The 13,871-nt window shown below is 34.5% G+C and overlaps 4 protein-coding genes across 5 annotated transcripts; 3 read left to right on the top strand and 1 right to left on the bottom strand.

Moving 5' to 3' along the window:
• The first annotated feature begins 345 nt into the window (after window positions 1–345).
• LOC6603787 lies at window positions 346–1,385 on the top strand. The gene is made up of 5 exons (XM_026992288.1): window positions 346–441; window positions 502–665; window positions 778–911; window positions 973–1,043; window positions 1,180–1,385. Exons 1-5 carry the CDS (start codon window positions 361–363, stop codon window positions 1,270–1,272), a joined length of 543 nt encoding a protein of 180 aa, XP_026848089.1. The 5' UTR covers window positions 346–360; the 3' UTR covers window positions 1,273–1,385.
• A 64-nt stretch (window positions 1,386–1,449) lies between these two features.
• Window positions 1,450–4,905, top strand: LOC113566489 (IQ and AAA domain-containing protein 1-like). The gene is made up of 9 exons (XM_026992286.1): window positions 1,450–2,185; window positions 2,245–2,575; window positions 2,683–2,972; window positions 3,049–3,205; window positions 3,371–3,634; window positions 3,701–3,858; window positions 3,926–4,506; window positions 4,566–4,765; window positions 4,826–4,905. Exons 1-8 carry the CDS (start codon window positions 1,450–1,452, stop codon window positions 4,668–4,670), a joined length of 2,622 nt encoding a protein of 873 aa, XP_026848087.1. The 3' UTR covers window positions 4,671–4,765; window positions 4,826–4,905.
• A 329-nt stretch (window positions 4,906–5,234) lies between these two features.
• On the top strand, window positions 5,235–9,109 carry LOC6603788 (opioid-binding protein/cell adhesion molecule). The gene is made up of 8 exons (XM_026992274.1): window positions 5,235–5,335; window positions 6,521–6,590; window positions 6,777–7,103; window positions 7,170–7,439; window positions 7,530–7,627; window positions 8,201–8,503; window positions 8,562–8,732; window positions 8,836–9,109. Exons 1-8 carry the CDS (start codon window positions 5,333–5,335, stop codon window positions 8,998–9,000), a joined length of 1,407 nt encoding a protein of 468 aa, XP_026848075.1. The 5' UTR covers window positions 5,235–5,332; the 3' UTR covers window positions 9,001–9,109.
• Window positions 9,110–11,692: 2,583 nt separating this feature from the next.
• Window positions 11,693–13,452, bottom strand: LOC6603786. 2 transcript variants are annotated; one of them, XM_026992284.1, is made up of 5 exons: window positions 13,168–13,452; window positions 12,676–12,969; window positions 12,481–12,608; window positions 12,010–12,405; window positions 11,693–11,955 (listed from the first exon to the last, which is right to left on the bottom strand). In XM_026992284.1, the coding sequence occupies exons 1-5, from the start codon at window positions 13,425–13,427 to the stop codon at window positions 11,813–11,815; spliced, it is 1,221 nt and encodes a 406-aa protein (XP_026848085.1). In that variant the 5' UTR covers window positions 13,428–13,452; the 3' UTR covers window positions 11,693–11,812. The 2 variants fall into 2 exon arrangements, with proteins under 2 accessions (XP_026848085.1, XP_026848086.1); XM_026992285.1 differs by having other exon boundaries at window positions 12,676–12,985; window positions 13,168–13,240.
• Between the last annotated feature and the right edge of the window lie 419 nt (window positions 13,453–13,871).

Raw genomic sequence — 13,871 nt, 5'->3', positions numbered from 1 at the left:
GTTATGGTAACACTTATTTTCATTGCTGGTGATAAAACATCGGTGTTTTGCGTAGTTTCGATATATGGTTTTAAGAAAATTGCATTGATTAAATGAAAAACAAAAAGAACTATTGAACTATGAACTTTAATTTATATCAATAATATATAAGATCATTCGGAGATCCTTAATTTTGCTTAAAAATGCCGAAATTTCCACATGTTCTAAGATTTAAGCTAGCTTTACATCGATAGCATCTAAAAATATCGATGGTCTCGCTGCAAGGAAACCATCGATAGTTTCACATCACTAAATTTTACAATAATTAAACTGTTGAATGAATGTTGAATAATAAAAATAATAATAAAACGCACGTGTAATATGGAATATGTTCATTCTGTTTGGAACTACATTGCTTCGGTGTGCAGTTGCTTGCATTGCGCCGAGGACGTTGGTGCTCAGGTAAGCTGTAATGACGACATTTTTGGACAATAATAGAAGCATTGCTACTTTGTCTTGCAGAACATTGAACCAAACGAAAGAACACACCTACTCGTAGATCCCGTCAACCATAGTCCAGCCCTTAGAAGAAGCAATTCCGATGGCTTAAGTAACGATTATTCCCACTCACTTCCCAAAAAAGATGACCAAACGGCACTATCTAGACTTGTACAGAATACAGCAATGTACGTAGTTCAAAAGAAGCAATATGCATGCCCATACCCACATACATATATGCATATGCATTGTGCATACATACATATGTACATATATACTTATCTGCATTCATATTTCTAGAAACATGATCAATGTGGGCGCTATGGATTGCCATAGCCTGGAACATCAGGAGTACACCGACAGAATAAAGACTTATTCGCAGCGCTTGCATGAACTGTGGAACAATGTTCAGCATCCCAACATAACAAGGAAAGGTTAGGCACCCCTTTATTATTATTATAATTAAACTTAACAATGTAATTTGAATTTATCCAGGCCTGTTGAAAGATGTTCCCAGTCATCAGTTTTATATAACAAAACCAATTTATGCTAAGGATACACTTCAGGTTAGTTGCTAATAAAGTTGATTTTGTAAGTCTGCGTTACCTTGCAGAATTTGATAACTGCTATGTATTCTGTAGCTGTATATGTTTGAGCTTTAACGAACTGAAGTCATAATTAATGCATTGTTTCTATTTTCAGATGAAATTGTTTATTGAGAAAGCCCTCATCGGTGTTAATCAAATACAGATCGACCACAAAGAAGCGGTTGTAGTTCCTTTCCAAATACCCTGATTGTTCATGAAAGATAAGTAATAGATTGTGTGTGTATCAATTTATATTGGTACTAAGTAACCCATGCAAAATCACTTAACCGATTTATTATTTTATTTAGTGTATAAATACAAATAAATACAATATATAACACATACATACTCCCTCAGAGAATTTTTGTACAATTCAATAAAAACAATGTCTTTTGACCTTAATCATAAGCTATGGGTAGCTACCAGAAAAGATATTGGGCAACTCATCAAAAAGCAGAATCGATTGAAGAAATTGGAACCCCCCGAAGAGAAGGCTATCTCATTTAAAATATTTTCCGAGCTTTATGTGCTATACGTAGAGCTTGTAAACAAGTTGAGTTTCATCTATCATAATACTTTTCAAGTGCAAAAACGAGCTGTAGTGCGCATTCTTGTTGAGAGTGCAACACAGCAGCTGCTGAGGCTCAAGGAGGAATTGAAAGGCATGGAGTTGAGCGAGTACGTATATATAGATAAAGCATTAGTTGCTAGAAGGCTCACGCCGCGGGATCTAGTTATTTGGAGATCACCTCAATTTTTATATCGCCGTCCCTTGGACGTTCAAAATATCGTAGCCGATAACCAATTGTACATGAATGATATAGAAAAGGTTGAGAGGGAAGCACAGGATTGGGTAAAAGTTACAGAAGCAGTGACGCTTATTCAAGCGCACGAAAGGGCGCGCAGAGCTCGTGTGTATAAGTCAAATATAAACTATGATAAAAAGAAATTTCTCAAGGTCCTACAAAGAAAAAAAATCAACTATAGATTTACATTCAAGCCGGATCAAGCAATGAGTATACCTGTTAAGAGAACTATATTTGCGGCCGATTTTATAAAGGACGTGGAATCATGTGAAAACTTAAAAGAAAAAATAGATGTATTGGAGCCGTCTACTGATAGTAAATAAATTTATGATGAATATATATATATTTTAACTCGAGCTATATTTGTATTCTAGATGAAGAATTGGAAAGGCTAAATAAACTACGAGACGATGCAGCTAGTAAGATACAAAATTGCTGGAGGCGATACAAGACAAGAAAGATTATGAGAATGAGAAGTAGATTTAAAGAAGAATTATACGGTATGAAAAAACATAGAAAGCTAAAACGCCCGAATCGTTTTGCGAATTCAGTTTTGGAAATGTATAAAAAGGAGATGTTGAAAAAGAAGCTGGACGAGGAATATATTCAATTAATTACTGATGAACGAACAAGGCTTCTGCAAATGCGAACTCCTTGGATGATGGAAGACATATCCGATCATATTCGTGCCTGGTTTAAAGAATTGTAAGTTCTATGACATCTTTTTGTTTGCATAACTTTGAACAGAGAAGGAAAGGCTACAACATTATCAACAATTTATATTTACAATATTTAATTAATTATCTTAACAGTTATGAAAAGACCGGAAACTTCCACCCATACCCCGATCCGATTAAAACTGGAACCGTATTAGTTGTCATCGATGAAACAATGACTCCATTAGAGTTTCAAGACACTCTAGGTAAAAAGCCTATGACCAAAGCGGAACGCCAGAAGTTGGCTGAAAAGAAAAAGGCAGAAAAGCAGAAACAAAAGGACAAAATACGAAAGCAGAAAATGAAGGACGCGAAACGAAGGAAAAAATTAAAAGATGCCGGAATAATTGATGTTGCCTACGAGATGACTTCAAGCAAAGCCATAGGTAGGGAGAGTACTCTCTGTTTGTTTTTGCGCTATACTACAACAAATATCATATATTTATATATATATATTTACAGCAAATATTGAAGAAGCAATGAAGCAATTTGCTCTTGATTGGAGAAACATTGATGAATACCTCAACAAAAATCATGATCCGATCAAAGATTGGGTTACAGAGGAAGAGTTGGCGAAGATACATCAGGAGCTGAGAGGATTGGTTGATGAATATATGAGGTAAATATATTACACATTTCTTGTTTCTTTGTAAGTAAAAGTACCTATACCGATTCTGATTACATTTTGAAGGTTTGGTTGGTATACAGAAACTCGATGAGTAACACATCATACTTTCAAGTTTAATAGTTATATTTGATGTTAATTGAATCGATTATCTTATAGGATAGAATATGAGCTGCTTAGAGCAGCTTTGGCTAAAGATACCAAGACAAAATATAAGGCTCAAAAAGTAAAGAAGGCCAAAGCTAAAAAGGAAAAAAAGAAGAAAAAGGTCAAGGATATGACAGCCGATCGAACGCTTGATTCATTATACCAAGAATTGAAAGATGAAGGAATTATAGAGGAAGTTTCCCACAAAGATTTTGATGAATTTATTGCCGACTTCAACTTTTTAGCAAATGATACAAGAGATGAAGATGGTTTAACGTTAGTACTTTTATAGCTTAATATTTAATATCGTCTCATTTATACGAATGTGAACACATTTTACAGAACTGTGGGCCCAGCGAAGGGGGATATAAAAATGATCATTCAAGAATCAATGCTGGGAATGGGAGAATTCGATATTGATAAACCAAAGTCAATTTTATTAATAGGACCACTTAACAGTGGGAAAAAGCTACTTTGTAATATAATTGCATCGGAATTAGGTATGTATTATGCATTGACATATGATAAATCAGTTATGACTTATATCGATTATCGTTTATATTTCAGATGCTGTATTTATAAATCTTAGTCCAGAAAAAGTTTTTAAATTTGCTGATAATATGAAGTATTTCCTACATGTTGTTATGAAAGTAGCAAAGGCCTTTCAGCCAGCTATATTATATATCGAAGAAGCTCATCGTGTATTTTTGAAAAAGATTCCGCCTGAGCTAAAGGAAATTAATCCAACGCTCCTCGCTTCTTCTATACCGAAAGGCATTTTGAAAAATATCAAAAAAACTGACAAGGTTGTTTTATTGGGCACCAGCAACATGCCATGGTCTGCGAAGGGAAAATTCAAGAAAGCATTCCAGAAAGTCCTGCTTATACCAAAGTGCGACTATGGTACTAGTTTCCTGCTTTGGCTAGAACTAATGACAGAAAACGTAGAAAATATGGAGGAGTATGCATATTCTGCGCTGGCAAGAGTCTTGCAAGCATATAACTCTGGTGATATCGCACAGAACATAAGTGAGACATTAGATGTTTCCCGAAGAATGAGGCTTAACAATGAAGCGTTAGACCCCAACGAATTTTTGGAATATTTCTTGAGCAAACATGATGAGCCAATATTTCCTCCAGAACAAAAGGTAAAACATCAAAGCTTGTAATCCAAATATTGATAATATACGTAACTTAATATCTTTAGATCATGGACAAATTTGACAAATGGTTTGGAAAGTCTAACAAATTTTTGAAATTAAGGCGCAAGTTTATGGCTAAAAAGATGGCAAAACAAAAGAAAAAGAAATAGGTGGATCTCATACGCACTTACTGTTCATTAATATTCAAATTCAAATGTATTAGTCCCACATAAATAAACTTTTGAAACATTTTGGAACGTATAAGGTATAGTGTTGCATTAATATGAATATTTTTGAATTACGACTATTCAGATTTTCCTTTCAGCTGGGCCGGAAGTGTTAGTTTAACATAAAATAATAAATTAAACTCATCGCACCCAAAAAAAATTACACAAAATAATATTCTTATAAATAAAATTCTTGCGTATTCAGCTAAACAAAAAATCCATCTCTGTATATTGTCTTCTATATTCTACAAAACCGAAAAACCAATATTATGTTGAGGCTTACAAGTATAAGTGATGCAGATAAGATGCCAGACCAGACCTTTACTCGCATCATATCGCTTTTAAAGCTCTAAAAAGCTTTCGATATAACACTGCCCTCGACTGAGCATGCGCTCCATTAATATAACTTTTAAGAATAAATACAATTATACTTGTCAGTCCTCGATTCTAGTCCATTTTATACATCAAACAAGAGAAAATGATATTAATTTAGGAAGCAATAGTGAATTGTTGTGAGAGTTAATGTGCCCACGATATTCAGATAACTGGTGGCTAACGGAAAGTTAAGAAAAAGAAAGACATACGCACAATAAATACATATTAAAATGGTAAGGACGAAATTGTGTGCCCCCAACATCAGAAATGTTTATTACAGCATAAATGTCGTGTATTAATTGGCATTTTTTTCCTGTGAACTTCAAATGTTTCACTTCTGAAACCAAATAAGACTTATTGTCTGCAATAATGTAAAAGTATATACATATGTACATTATGGGGATATATATGGCTATGCCTGCATATGTATGTACACATGTATGTATGTATGTGTATTTTGGTTTACATAAGCGCGTATCGTGTGTGTACTTAGATATGTATTCATATATCTTTACCAACTTTATAATTGAAGTGTTTAAAGTTTTCATTGGGTTTAAAAGGCCTGCATATTGATTAGTTTGTACTAGAGATGCGCATGGACTGCGTTTTTTGCCGTAGCACACCGTGCCTCGAATATTTTTTCGTTTTTTAGCCGAGTCGGTCCGTGCCTTGCAAGATTGGCCCGCCCCCGCACGCATCCCTAGTTTGTATTAACGGTTATATGTACATATTTATACGAGGACTTATTATGTATTTCTCTATGCATATAAATATGCGCATATGTACAATGTACATATGTACATTTGAATTTAATATATATGGACGTACAAATCTATATAGTACCACTCCACCAATCCACTTGCGGATTTTCAATAAAATATTTTTGTCTTGCAAAAAAGGAGGTATTAAAAGAATATACATTTCTGAACACATATATTCCTGCTCTATTTCAATAGCCGGTTATTTTGTTTCTGTGATGAAATTGTACCTCAACGGCGGCAGGAATTTCAACATTCCGATGTTAAGCCAATAGTTCGCTGTTTTACTCAAAAAGTAATTAATAAGCAATATATATATGAATGAGAGAATATGGTTGATTACTTATTTTTCCCTGACTTTCCATTGACTAAAGGCTCCTTTGTTGTGCTTATTGTGCAACTTTAAGCAATTAAATTGGCATATTTTGGAGTTCTCCACTCTCATTCAATAGACTCTACTGCAAGGGTCAAGTAAACTCCACGTCTTGATCTAATCACAGATTATCCAATATGTCATCCGGTTCTGTGTCGTGAATTTCTTTCCTGTTACAAGTTTATATGGCGAGATAGTTTTATTTGCGAGGCCTTAAAGCAAACCGAAAGTACCGCACCTGATTTGTATAACCAAACATAAATATACCATTTTGTCGTGTATTTCAGAGTTACTACTCAAGGAGATCGTATTGGCAATTTGCTCTATATTTCTTTGCGCTTACTATATACTGCATAGGTAAGTACTATACCTTTATTTCTTATACAAAATGCTTATGGTATGCATTTGAATATTTACACTTTTCTAATATTCAATATGTTAATCAATCAGAAGACTACATGGAGATGCGAAAGCTCTGAATATTTTTTAGAACTACTTCAAACTGAGATAATCAAATAAATGCCGAATATCTTTCTTTTCCAGATGGATCCTTCATATTGCCTGAGAATGACCCACCCACAACTGCTCCGAAATTTTTATCTAGAGGTCACCTTTATAAAGTCATTGTCGGGGAAACAATAGAGCTGCCATGCAAAGTACAAAATCTTGGATCTTTTGTGCTGTTGTGGAGGAAGGGCTCATCTGTGCTTACTGCTGGGCATCTAAAAATATCAAGAGATCAACGTTTTAAAATTGTTGGCGACTACAACTTGCAGATCAATGGAGTTAAGACGCAGGATGCCGGGGACTATATATGCCAACTTGGGGATCAGGAAAATCGTGACCAAGTCCATACTGTTGAAATTTTGGGTATAATATTATTTAAACATAATTGCATTTTGATGAATTTACTTTACAACTCTAAACTATTTTCAGTCCCACCAACTCTGAGGGCACTTCCGCACAATGGACAAGTCACTGCGCGAAAAGGAAGCACTGTCACATTGGAATGCAAAGCCTCTGGTAATCCCGTCCCAACAATATTCTGGTTCAAGAAAGACGTGTTTTCCGGACCAACTCATCTATCGGATAGCTCCACATTGATATTAGAGAATGTGGACAGACACCATGCTGGCACATATCAGTGTTCAGCAGATAATGGCGTTAAAGAGCGAGTTTCGATGGACATACAGCTAACTATATTATGTAAGAGTATTTTATATCTCATTATAAGTTGAAAATAATCGTAATACTATTTTTTTGTAATATCACAAAATATTACTATTTCTTTTCCAGCTCCCCCAGAAATTACCGTTGAAAAATCATGGGTACATGCAGCAGAAGGATATGATGTTGAACTGGTCTGCATTGTGCACGGTGATGTGAGTTCTGAAGTAAGTAACACAATTGGCATACTCGTTACTCGAAGGGTTGAGCGCTATAATATTTTTTTGGTGGAAGTGAATTTTTTTAACAACCAGAAGGAAGTCTTTTCGGCCCATGAAGTGTATACATATATAGTATAAGGTATAAAGTAAAGTATACACTACTTTTATATATTCTTGATCAGAATAAAAAGCCATGCCGAATCTGGATCCGCCAGAAGGTACAAGTGAAAGTGCAGTGGATAACCCTTTGAAGCGCTTACTCATTACCTCTTTCTCTCTCTAACTCACACTCTTTCTCGTGCCATGTGCGTCTTCTGGCGGAGGGGTGCGATTGGGTTGTTGGTTAAAGAAGAGAGAGTGAGACAGATTTAAACAAAATGTAAAGAGCAATGGAAACGGAAATTCTAATAAAGTAATTCATTGCGGAGAAAGATGATAAGCAGAGTGCAAGAATTAACATTACAACATAACTAGCGGTTGTGGTTCCTTTCTCTTTTTTTACGTTCGACAGTCATTGTTACGTTATGCGACAGTCATTGCGAGGGAAACTAATTTCAGTTTGTTTTTTATTATTTACAGATGCTATGGTACCAAAATTCATTTTTACTGGATCCCACTGATCGTCGTTCTATGTACCCACGCGATGATAGATACAGCCTTATTATTCGCAACTTTCAACCGACAGATTTCGGCAATTATAGCTGTGTTGCTGATAATGCACTGGGAAGAACTAAGAAATATATTGAAGTGTCTGGTCGACCGGGTCCAGCTGATTTTATTTCTCCCGCCCTAAGCGGATTTCTAGATCACTACAACCTAACATGGGCAATCGAGTCTGTGCCCCCATTGGATGAGATCAAGCTATTGTACCGGCGTCTTTTGGTAACAGTGGATCCGATGAAATGGCCAACCAATTAAACATTATTTTCCTACATTTTAGATGAATGAAACGTATCAACATCCTGGTAAATGGCACGAGTACCACATCAAACCAACGCCAATAAGGACAGACGGATCACACTACTTAATGTCGTATGTAGTCAGAAACCTGGAACACAATGCCGTATACGAAGCGATTGTTCAAGCTAAAAACAAATATGGATGGAATGAGGTATGTTTCACCTATAAAGTAACGAAATTCTGTACTTGGGAGCGTATTCTAAGACTAGCGACGGCATACCACATCATTTACGGTAAATCTCTAATTATTATAGATCAGCGATATTCACCAATTTTATACGCGAAATCATGACCTTCTTCTCGACATCGATATGGAATATAAAATGGGAGTTTCAAGCAATAATAGAATAGTTCCAACTATTTGTGGAATAATCTTATGTATATTTGTGTTGGTGTTCAATCCTATCATCAGTATTTAAAATATTGCGTTAAACATTTATTTGCAAATATAATTTAAAAGGTGCCTTACTAAAACTTTAGCAAATAATTATTCATATTTATACGTATGTATATGTATGTATGTACACTAAGAAGAACGTAACAAGATTGAAATCTGAATATAATAATCTTAATCTTATGTTCTTTATAGAAAGTTATTCTAATAGTCTAAACTCTAAAAATCTCTATCAAGAAAACTATTGTTTGTGGTGGCAGTCGTTCTTGCATTCCGTTTTCAGTAGCAATAACGCCATAACGCTTCTATTAAATATAGTTATTTTAATAATTGATGCAAGAATGCACATCATACATACATAAAAAAGACACATGCTCCTGTGGTGAGCACAATAGAAGGCCCATCTCGATCAAATTGGGTAGTTATAGAAAGTTTGGTCTACGATATCCAAGTGTTTCTACAGACAGTTGGCCATTGCTAGGTGTTGATGCTGATTAGGAATATATGTACATATATCATTTATGTATATAATTTTCGAAGTATCAAGAACAGGACAAAGAAAAAAAAGGTCGTTCCTTTGTCCTTGCGGGAGTACCGCAAAGCTTTACTCGTATCATTTTTATTTTTAATTATCTCAGCTATATGATATCCCCATCCCCAAATATCACATTTTGTAATACAGTCATTCTTGAAAATGTAAGCGAAAATATGAAATATTGTAAATATTCAAATCCAAATGTCAGAAAGCCTCCAAGTAAAATAACATGTATAACTATGTATGTGTACAAGCATATGTATTTATGAATGTACTTAGAAAATAACTCATTGAATGTCAATGCCGTAGTACATACATATATCTACATACATATATAAACTACTTAGATACACAACTACATACAAATATTATCATATTTAGATATAATGATTAACACTTTTATACGATGCATATCGCCATACCTCCCAAAGGTATTATATCTTATGGTATGCTTATTTGTAAGTTGTCATATTTGTTGAAGTCACAAAGGCAACACAATTAAAACCCCCCACGTTGGAACACCATTGATTTATATTAAGTGTTTGAACCCAAAGCGACTGTAAATTTAATTCGAATCATTTTTGGCATTGGTTAAGTTAGGCATTATGTTCTCACATGGGCCCAGAATTTGTTTGGTACTCGTACTTTATATTATATTAATATGAATATGATACATTTTTTAAACCTTAAAGGGGCATATACTCTGACTTATATACTTTGAAGGTTTCTAAAACTTTTTGCATTGTGCAGAACTTGAATATCCGGTATCCTTACACATTTGGGGTTCGAAATCGTATCCTTTTCAATTGTCAGTACTCATAGACACACTGTGAACACAAAAATTGTTAGAATCGCTCAATGTCTTGTGCATACGTAGTAGTATACGTAGTACTCTTGCATTGTAGCTATAATGATGAAGAAAAATTAGACACCTTTTAAATAGTCAACATGCTTATGCCAAATATTATATTTACATAGATGTATCTATATCTGCATAAATATACAGTACAGTTGCATGCGTAAATGTATGTTGTATATGTTTAATATATATTTGATATATACCATACACATGTAAATATAACAATTTGGCAAAACACCGCCTCAAAACTCAACATTTTTGTTTGATTACTTGAATTGGTTGCGGTTCAATTATTAAATATATACATATGTATATATGTACATACATACATACATACATATATGTATATAAGGACTCACACTTATTTATATAATTATGTATATTTTTAATGCGAAGTGGAAAAAGTCCCGCAAAAATAAGATTTAGTCCGAAACATCTCAACGATTAATTTGTTTATTCATTAAAGTTAATATCCAACTTTTTAATTCAACCAGTACACAAATTCTTAAAGTAAAGGCATTTCGAAGATATTTTTTTAATCGATAGCTATACCACAATATTAAGTACAACTTATATCTAAAGACATAATTAAATATACATACCTATATAATCTAGTAATAATATTATATTAATAAAAATATAATACGACAAACTGTATGATAGAAATCCCCCCTATTAGTGAACACCGAATAGTAAACTACGGATAACCTTATAAAATACATATTTGTAACCCACAAAAACAAAAATGAAGCCATATGCACACATAAAGATGTATGTTTGGGTGTAAAAATAATGTGCGTATGTGTAAGCATCATTAAAAAAACAGAAAGATAGATCATATTATTGGTATAATTATGATATTTTAACTATAAGTGTTCGTAGGAATAAGAAATAGAAAATATCTCACTAGTGTCATAATTTAAATTTTAAAACCGAAAATCTACTTAGCATTAAGTGTGTAAGATTTACCTACTTATAATGAATGGCATTATACCAGCACAAATAAATTCTTTTACTAGTAGATTAACATACTATAGATGGAAAATGCTCGTTTTCAGTGTAATCATCTTTAAAAGAGTACTTGCATACAGGTAAGTGAACATGAACATGACAAATACTGAGCAAACCAGCTTCACAACTATCAGTTGAGATAGTTGGTGGAACGCACGATGCACCTTTGCATAGAAAAAGTGCATTGTAAAGTTTATGCTTTGCCATGCCCCACAAAGTCAGAACTTTAAGGCATAATAGCCACGGGTACAACATATAAGACAAGACCAGACTACCACCGCTTGGGGCCAATCAAAACATTTTTGTGTCCCCTTTCGTTCTAAGAAAAAATTTAGCTGGTTGTATTTACAGCCGAAGCGCTATTAGAAAGCATGAAATAATGAAGTCGAAACATGCATTGACAACAAATTACAAATTTATCCAAGTTTAAAGTTAGTCTATACCGCCATCCGGAGAGGTGGGCGGAATACAAGTATGAGGATTTATTTGATTCATTGTGGTTGGTTTTATAGAGAGTAACTGAATAGCTTCTAGTAGACCATCCTGACTACTTGATGGCAAAGGGCAGTTTCCATCTGAAGTGGTATGGTTAGTAATTTAAGTTTACGAGCTTAAACGTGAATAGTTACCTGAATTATGTGAAGTGTATCGGTCAGAGCTAGACATTTTATAAGAAGAAGTCTTTAAAGTATTCATTGGCATTATTCTGGTTTGGTTCCACGTCACTGTGTTGGTGTCAGACTTTGTTGCTTCCCATGGCATGGACCATCTCCTCATTTGGCTTTCAGGATCAGTAGAGTTTCCATCAATAACTTCACCAGCAGCAGCTTCTGACCAACGGCGCTGCCCATTTAAAGGAAACAATGGGAAACTCAACGATGATTTTACATTCCGGTGAAATGGTGTCTTCATCGAAAGCAAGTGTCCTGGGTTTGGCAACGGACCACGTGTGTGTTCAAAAATAGCTTGCATTGGATTTGGATCATGAAACGTTAGTACCGGCGATGGGCAACGCTGCTGTTCCACTTGAAAAAATAAAAAAAAAAACACACAAAAGATTTGAATATGTAAAAATAGTAATAGTAATCGTATTATAATACCTGATTCCGTAATTCCAATTGCAATAGGGCGCTGATCGGTTAGCGAATTTCCTTTCGACGAATCCGATTTTACATTTGAGACACACAAGTTTGGCGATGGAGTCTGTGACCGTTGATCGTATTGAGATCTTTAAAAATTAACAAATATTTAGAGATAAGGTAAGGCTTTACTAGAAGAATGAGCAGATTTCTTACCGTTGCTTGAGAACGCTACAGTCTTGTTCATGCGGAAATCCGACTGGGGATTGACAAACGAAGCAGCATGTTAGCGATGAAAACGCATCGTAGCTAGCTGCACAAAACTGATGCTGAATGTTGATAACTGATTGTGCATTTTCCAGAACGATAAGCTCATTATGCTCTCTGAGTCGTTTTTGTTCCAGCTCGGTATTCATAGAAGCAGATTGATCCACGGACGGTATGGTAACAAAGTCCTGTAGTATAGCCAACATGTGTGTTTTAACAGTACCTGTTGCCACTGTGGTTGCCCTATGGGAAGATAGGACTAGTTTAAGATAGTGATTTTAAGCCTGTTAATATATGCAGCATATAGAGATAAAAGAATTGTCGTTCATATTAGTACTTTAATGCCCAATAAGACTCCCTTTAAATATTTTATTTTATGTCATAAGCCACTGTTCATATCACCCCGATTGGAGTCTTATTGCATCCATATATATATTTTACCTGGCCAGATCATTCCATGAATTTGTTAAATAAGATGTCGTATAATTGTTAAACAGCGGCTTTTCATTTAATGACCACTGCTCCAAGACTGCTATGGAATGTGCCAACTTGGAACCAGATGTGCATAGACTATTCAAAGCACTCAAGTAATTGATCCAAGCGGCTGAGCACTCGCTCAATGCTGTCTTAGCTGAAATTGATGAATTGCTACCGGTACTAGAAGTACTCGAATGTCCAAAATTGCTGCACAACTCTTCCATGATTATAGTTACTTCCAGGTAAAATCGCGCAAATTAGTTAATCCCTACAATAAGAACACAATTTTGTTATTGTTCTGAATGTATATCATTGGAAGCTTATGTAATATGCTAAATGAATTTGCATATGTGTGTATATTCCTAATATAATTAGTATAATTTGCACTGTTTACATTTTCATATACACAATATTATTGTGTGGTCACACATGTGTATGAAACTATAGGAACTGAGAAACGACGCTTATTTTTTATACAATTAAAGTACTTATACATGACGAACAATTAATTGCTTTACAAAACAAAGCGTTTATCGCTAACATACAGTTACTTTGCTTCAATTAAACAATTTTCTTGCCGGTGCTTACGAAAAAATGTGACCAAAATTTATTTCGATAACTACATTAGTGGTGACCCCAAAAAAACTCATAGAAAATTAAAATTCAAT

Source organism: Drosophila persimilis, unplaced genomic scaffold, assembly GCF_003286085.1.
Source record: "Drosophila persimilis strain 14011-0111.01,24,50 unplaced genomic scaffold, DperRS2 tig00000732-arrow-arrow-pilon, whole genome shotgun sequence".
Classification (NCBI taxonomy): domain Eukaryota; kingdom Metazoa; phylum Arthropoda; class Insecta; order Diptera; family Drosophilidae; genus Drosophila; species Drosophila persimilis.
Note: the sequence above shows the minus strand (reverse complement) of the source record. Positions and strands in the feature narration are given on the sequence as shown.

What these genes read in the sequence shown, in the direction of transcription:
- LOC6603788 (XM_026992274.1), top strand. An exon ending in GCTTACTATATACTGCATAG is followed by an intron (nt 6,591 to 6,776) that starts GTAAGTACTATA and finishes TTTCTTTTCCAG; the next exon opens with ATGGATCCTTCATATTGCCT. An exon ending in CCATACTGTTGAAATTTTGG is followed by an intron (nt 7,104 to 7,169) that starts GTATAATATTAT and finishes AACTATTTTCAG; the next exon opens with TCCCACCAACTCTGAGGGCA.
- LOC6603786 (XM_026992284.1), bottom strand. Translation starts at nt 13,427, where the DNA reads ATGGAAGAGTTGTGCAGCAATTTTGGACATTCGAGTACTTCTAGTACC. An exon ending in TCATGGAATGATCTGGCCAG is followed by an intron (nt 12,970 to 13,167) that starts GTAAAATATATA and finishes ATCTTCCCATAG; the next exon opens with GGCAACCACAGTGGCAACAG. An exon ending in AATTGGAATTACGGAATCAG is followed by an intron (nt 12,406 to 12,480) that starts GTATTATAATAC and finishes TATTTTTTCAAG; the next exon opens with TGGAACAGCAGCGTTGCCCA.
- LOC6603787 (XM_026992288.1), top strand. Translation starts at nt 361, where the DNA reads ATGGAATATGTTCATTCTGTTTGGAACTACATTGCTTCGGTGTGCAGT. An exon ending in CCGAGGACGTTGGTGCTCAG is followed by an intron (nt 442 to 501) that starts GTAAGCTGTAAT and finishes TTTGTCTTGCAG; the next exon opens with AACATTGAACCAAACGAAAG. An exon ending in TCCCAACATAACAAGGAAAG is followed by an intron (nt 912 to 972) that starts GTTAGGCACCCC and finishes GAATTTATCCAG; the next exon opens with GCCTGTTGAAAGATGTTCCC.
- LOC113566489 (XM_026992286.1), top strand. Translation starts at nt 1,450, where the DNA reads ATGTCTTTTGACCTTAATCATAAGCTATGGGTAGCTACCAGAAAAGAT. An exon ending in CGTGCCTGGTTTAAAGAATT is followed by an intron (nt 2,576 to 2,682) that starts GTAAGTTCTATG and finishes TTATCTTAACAG; the next exon opens with TTATGAAAAGACCGGAAACT. An exon ending in TATTTCCTCCAGAACAAAAG is followed by an intron (nt 4,507 to 4,565) that starts GTAAAACATCAA and finishes TAATATCTTTAG; the next exon opens with ATCATGGACAAATTTGACAA.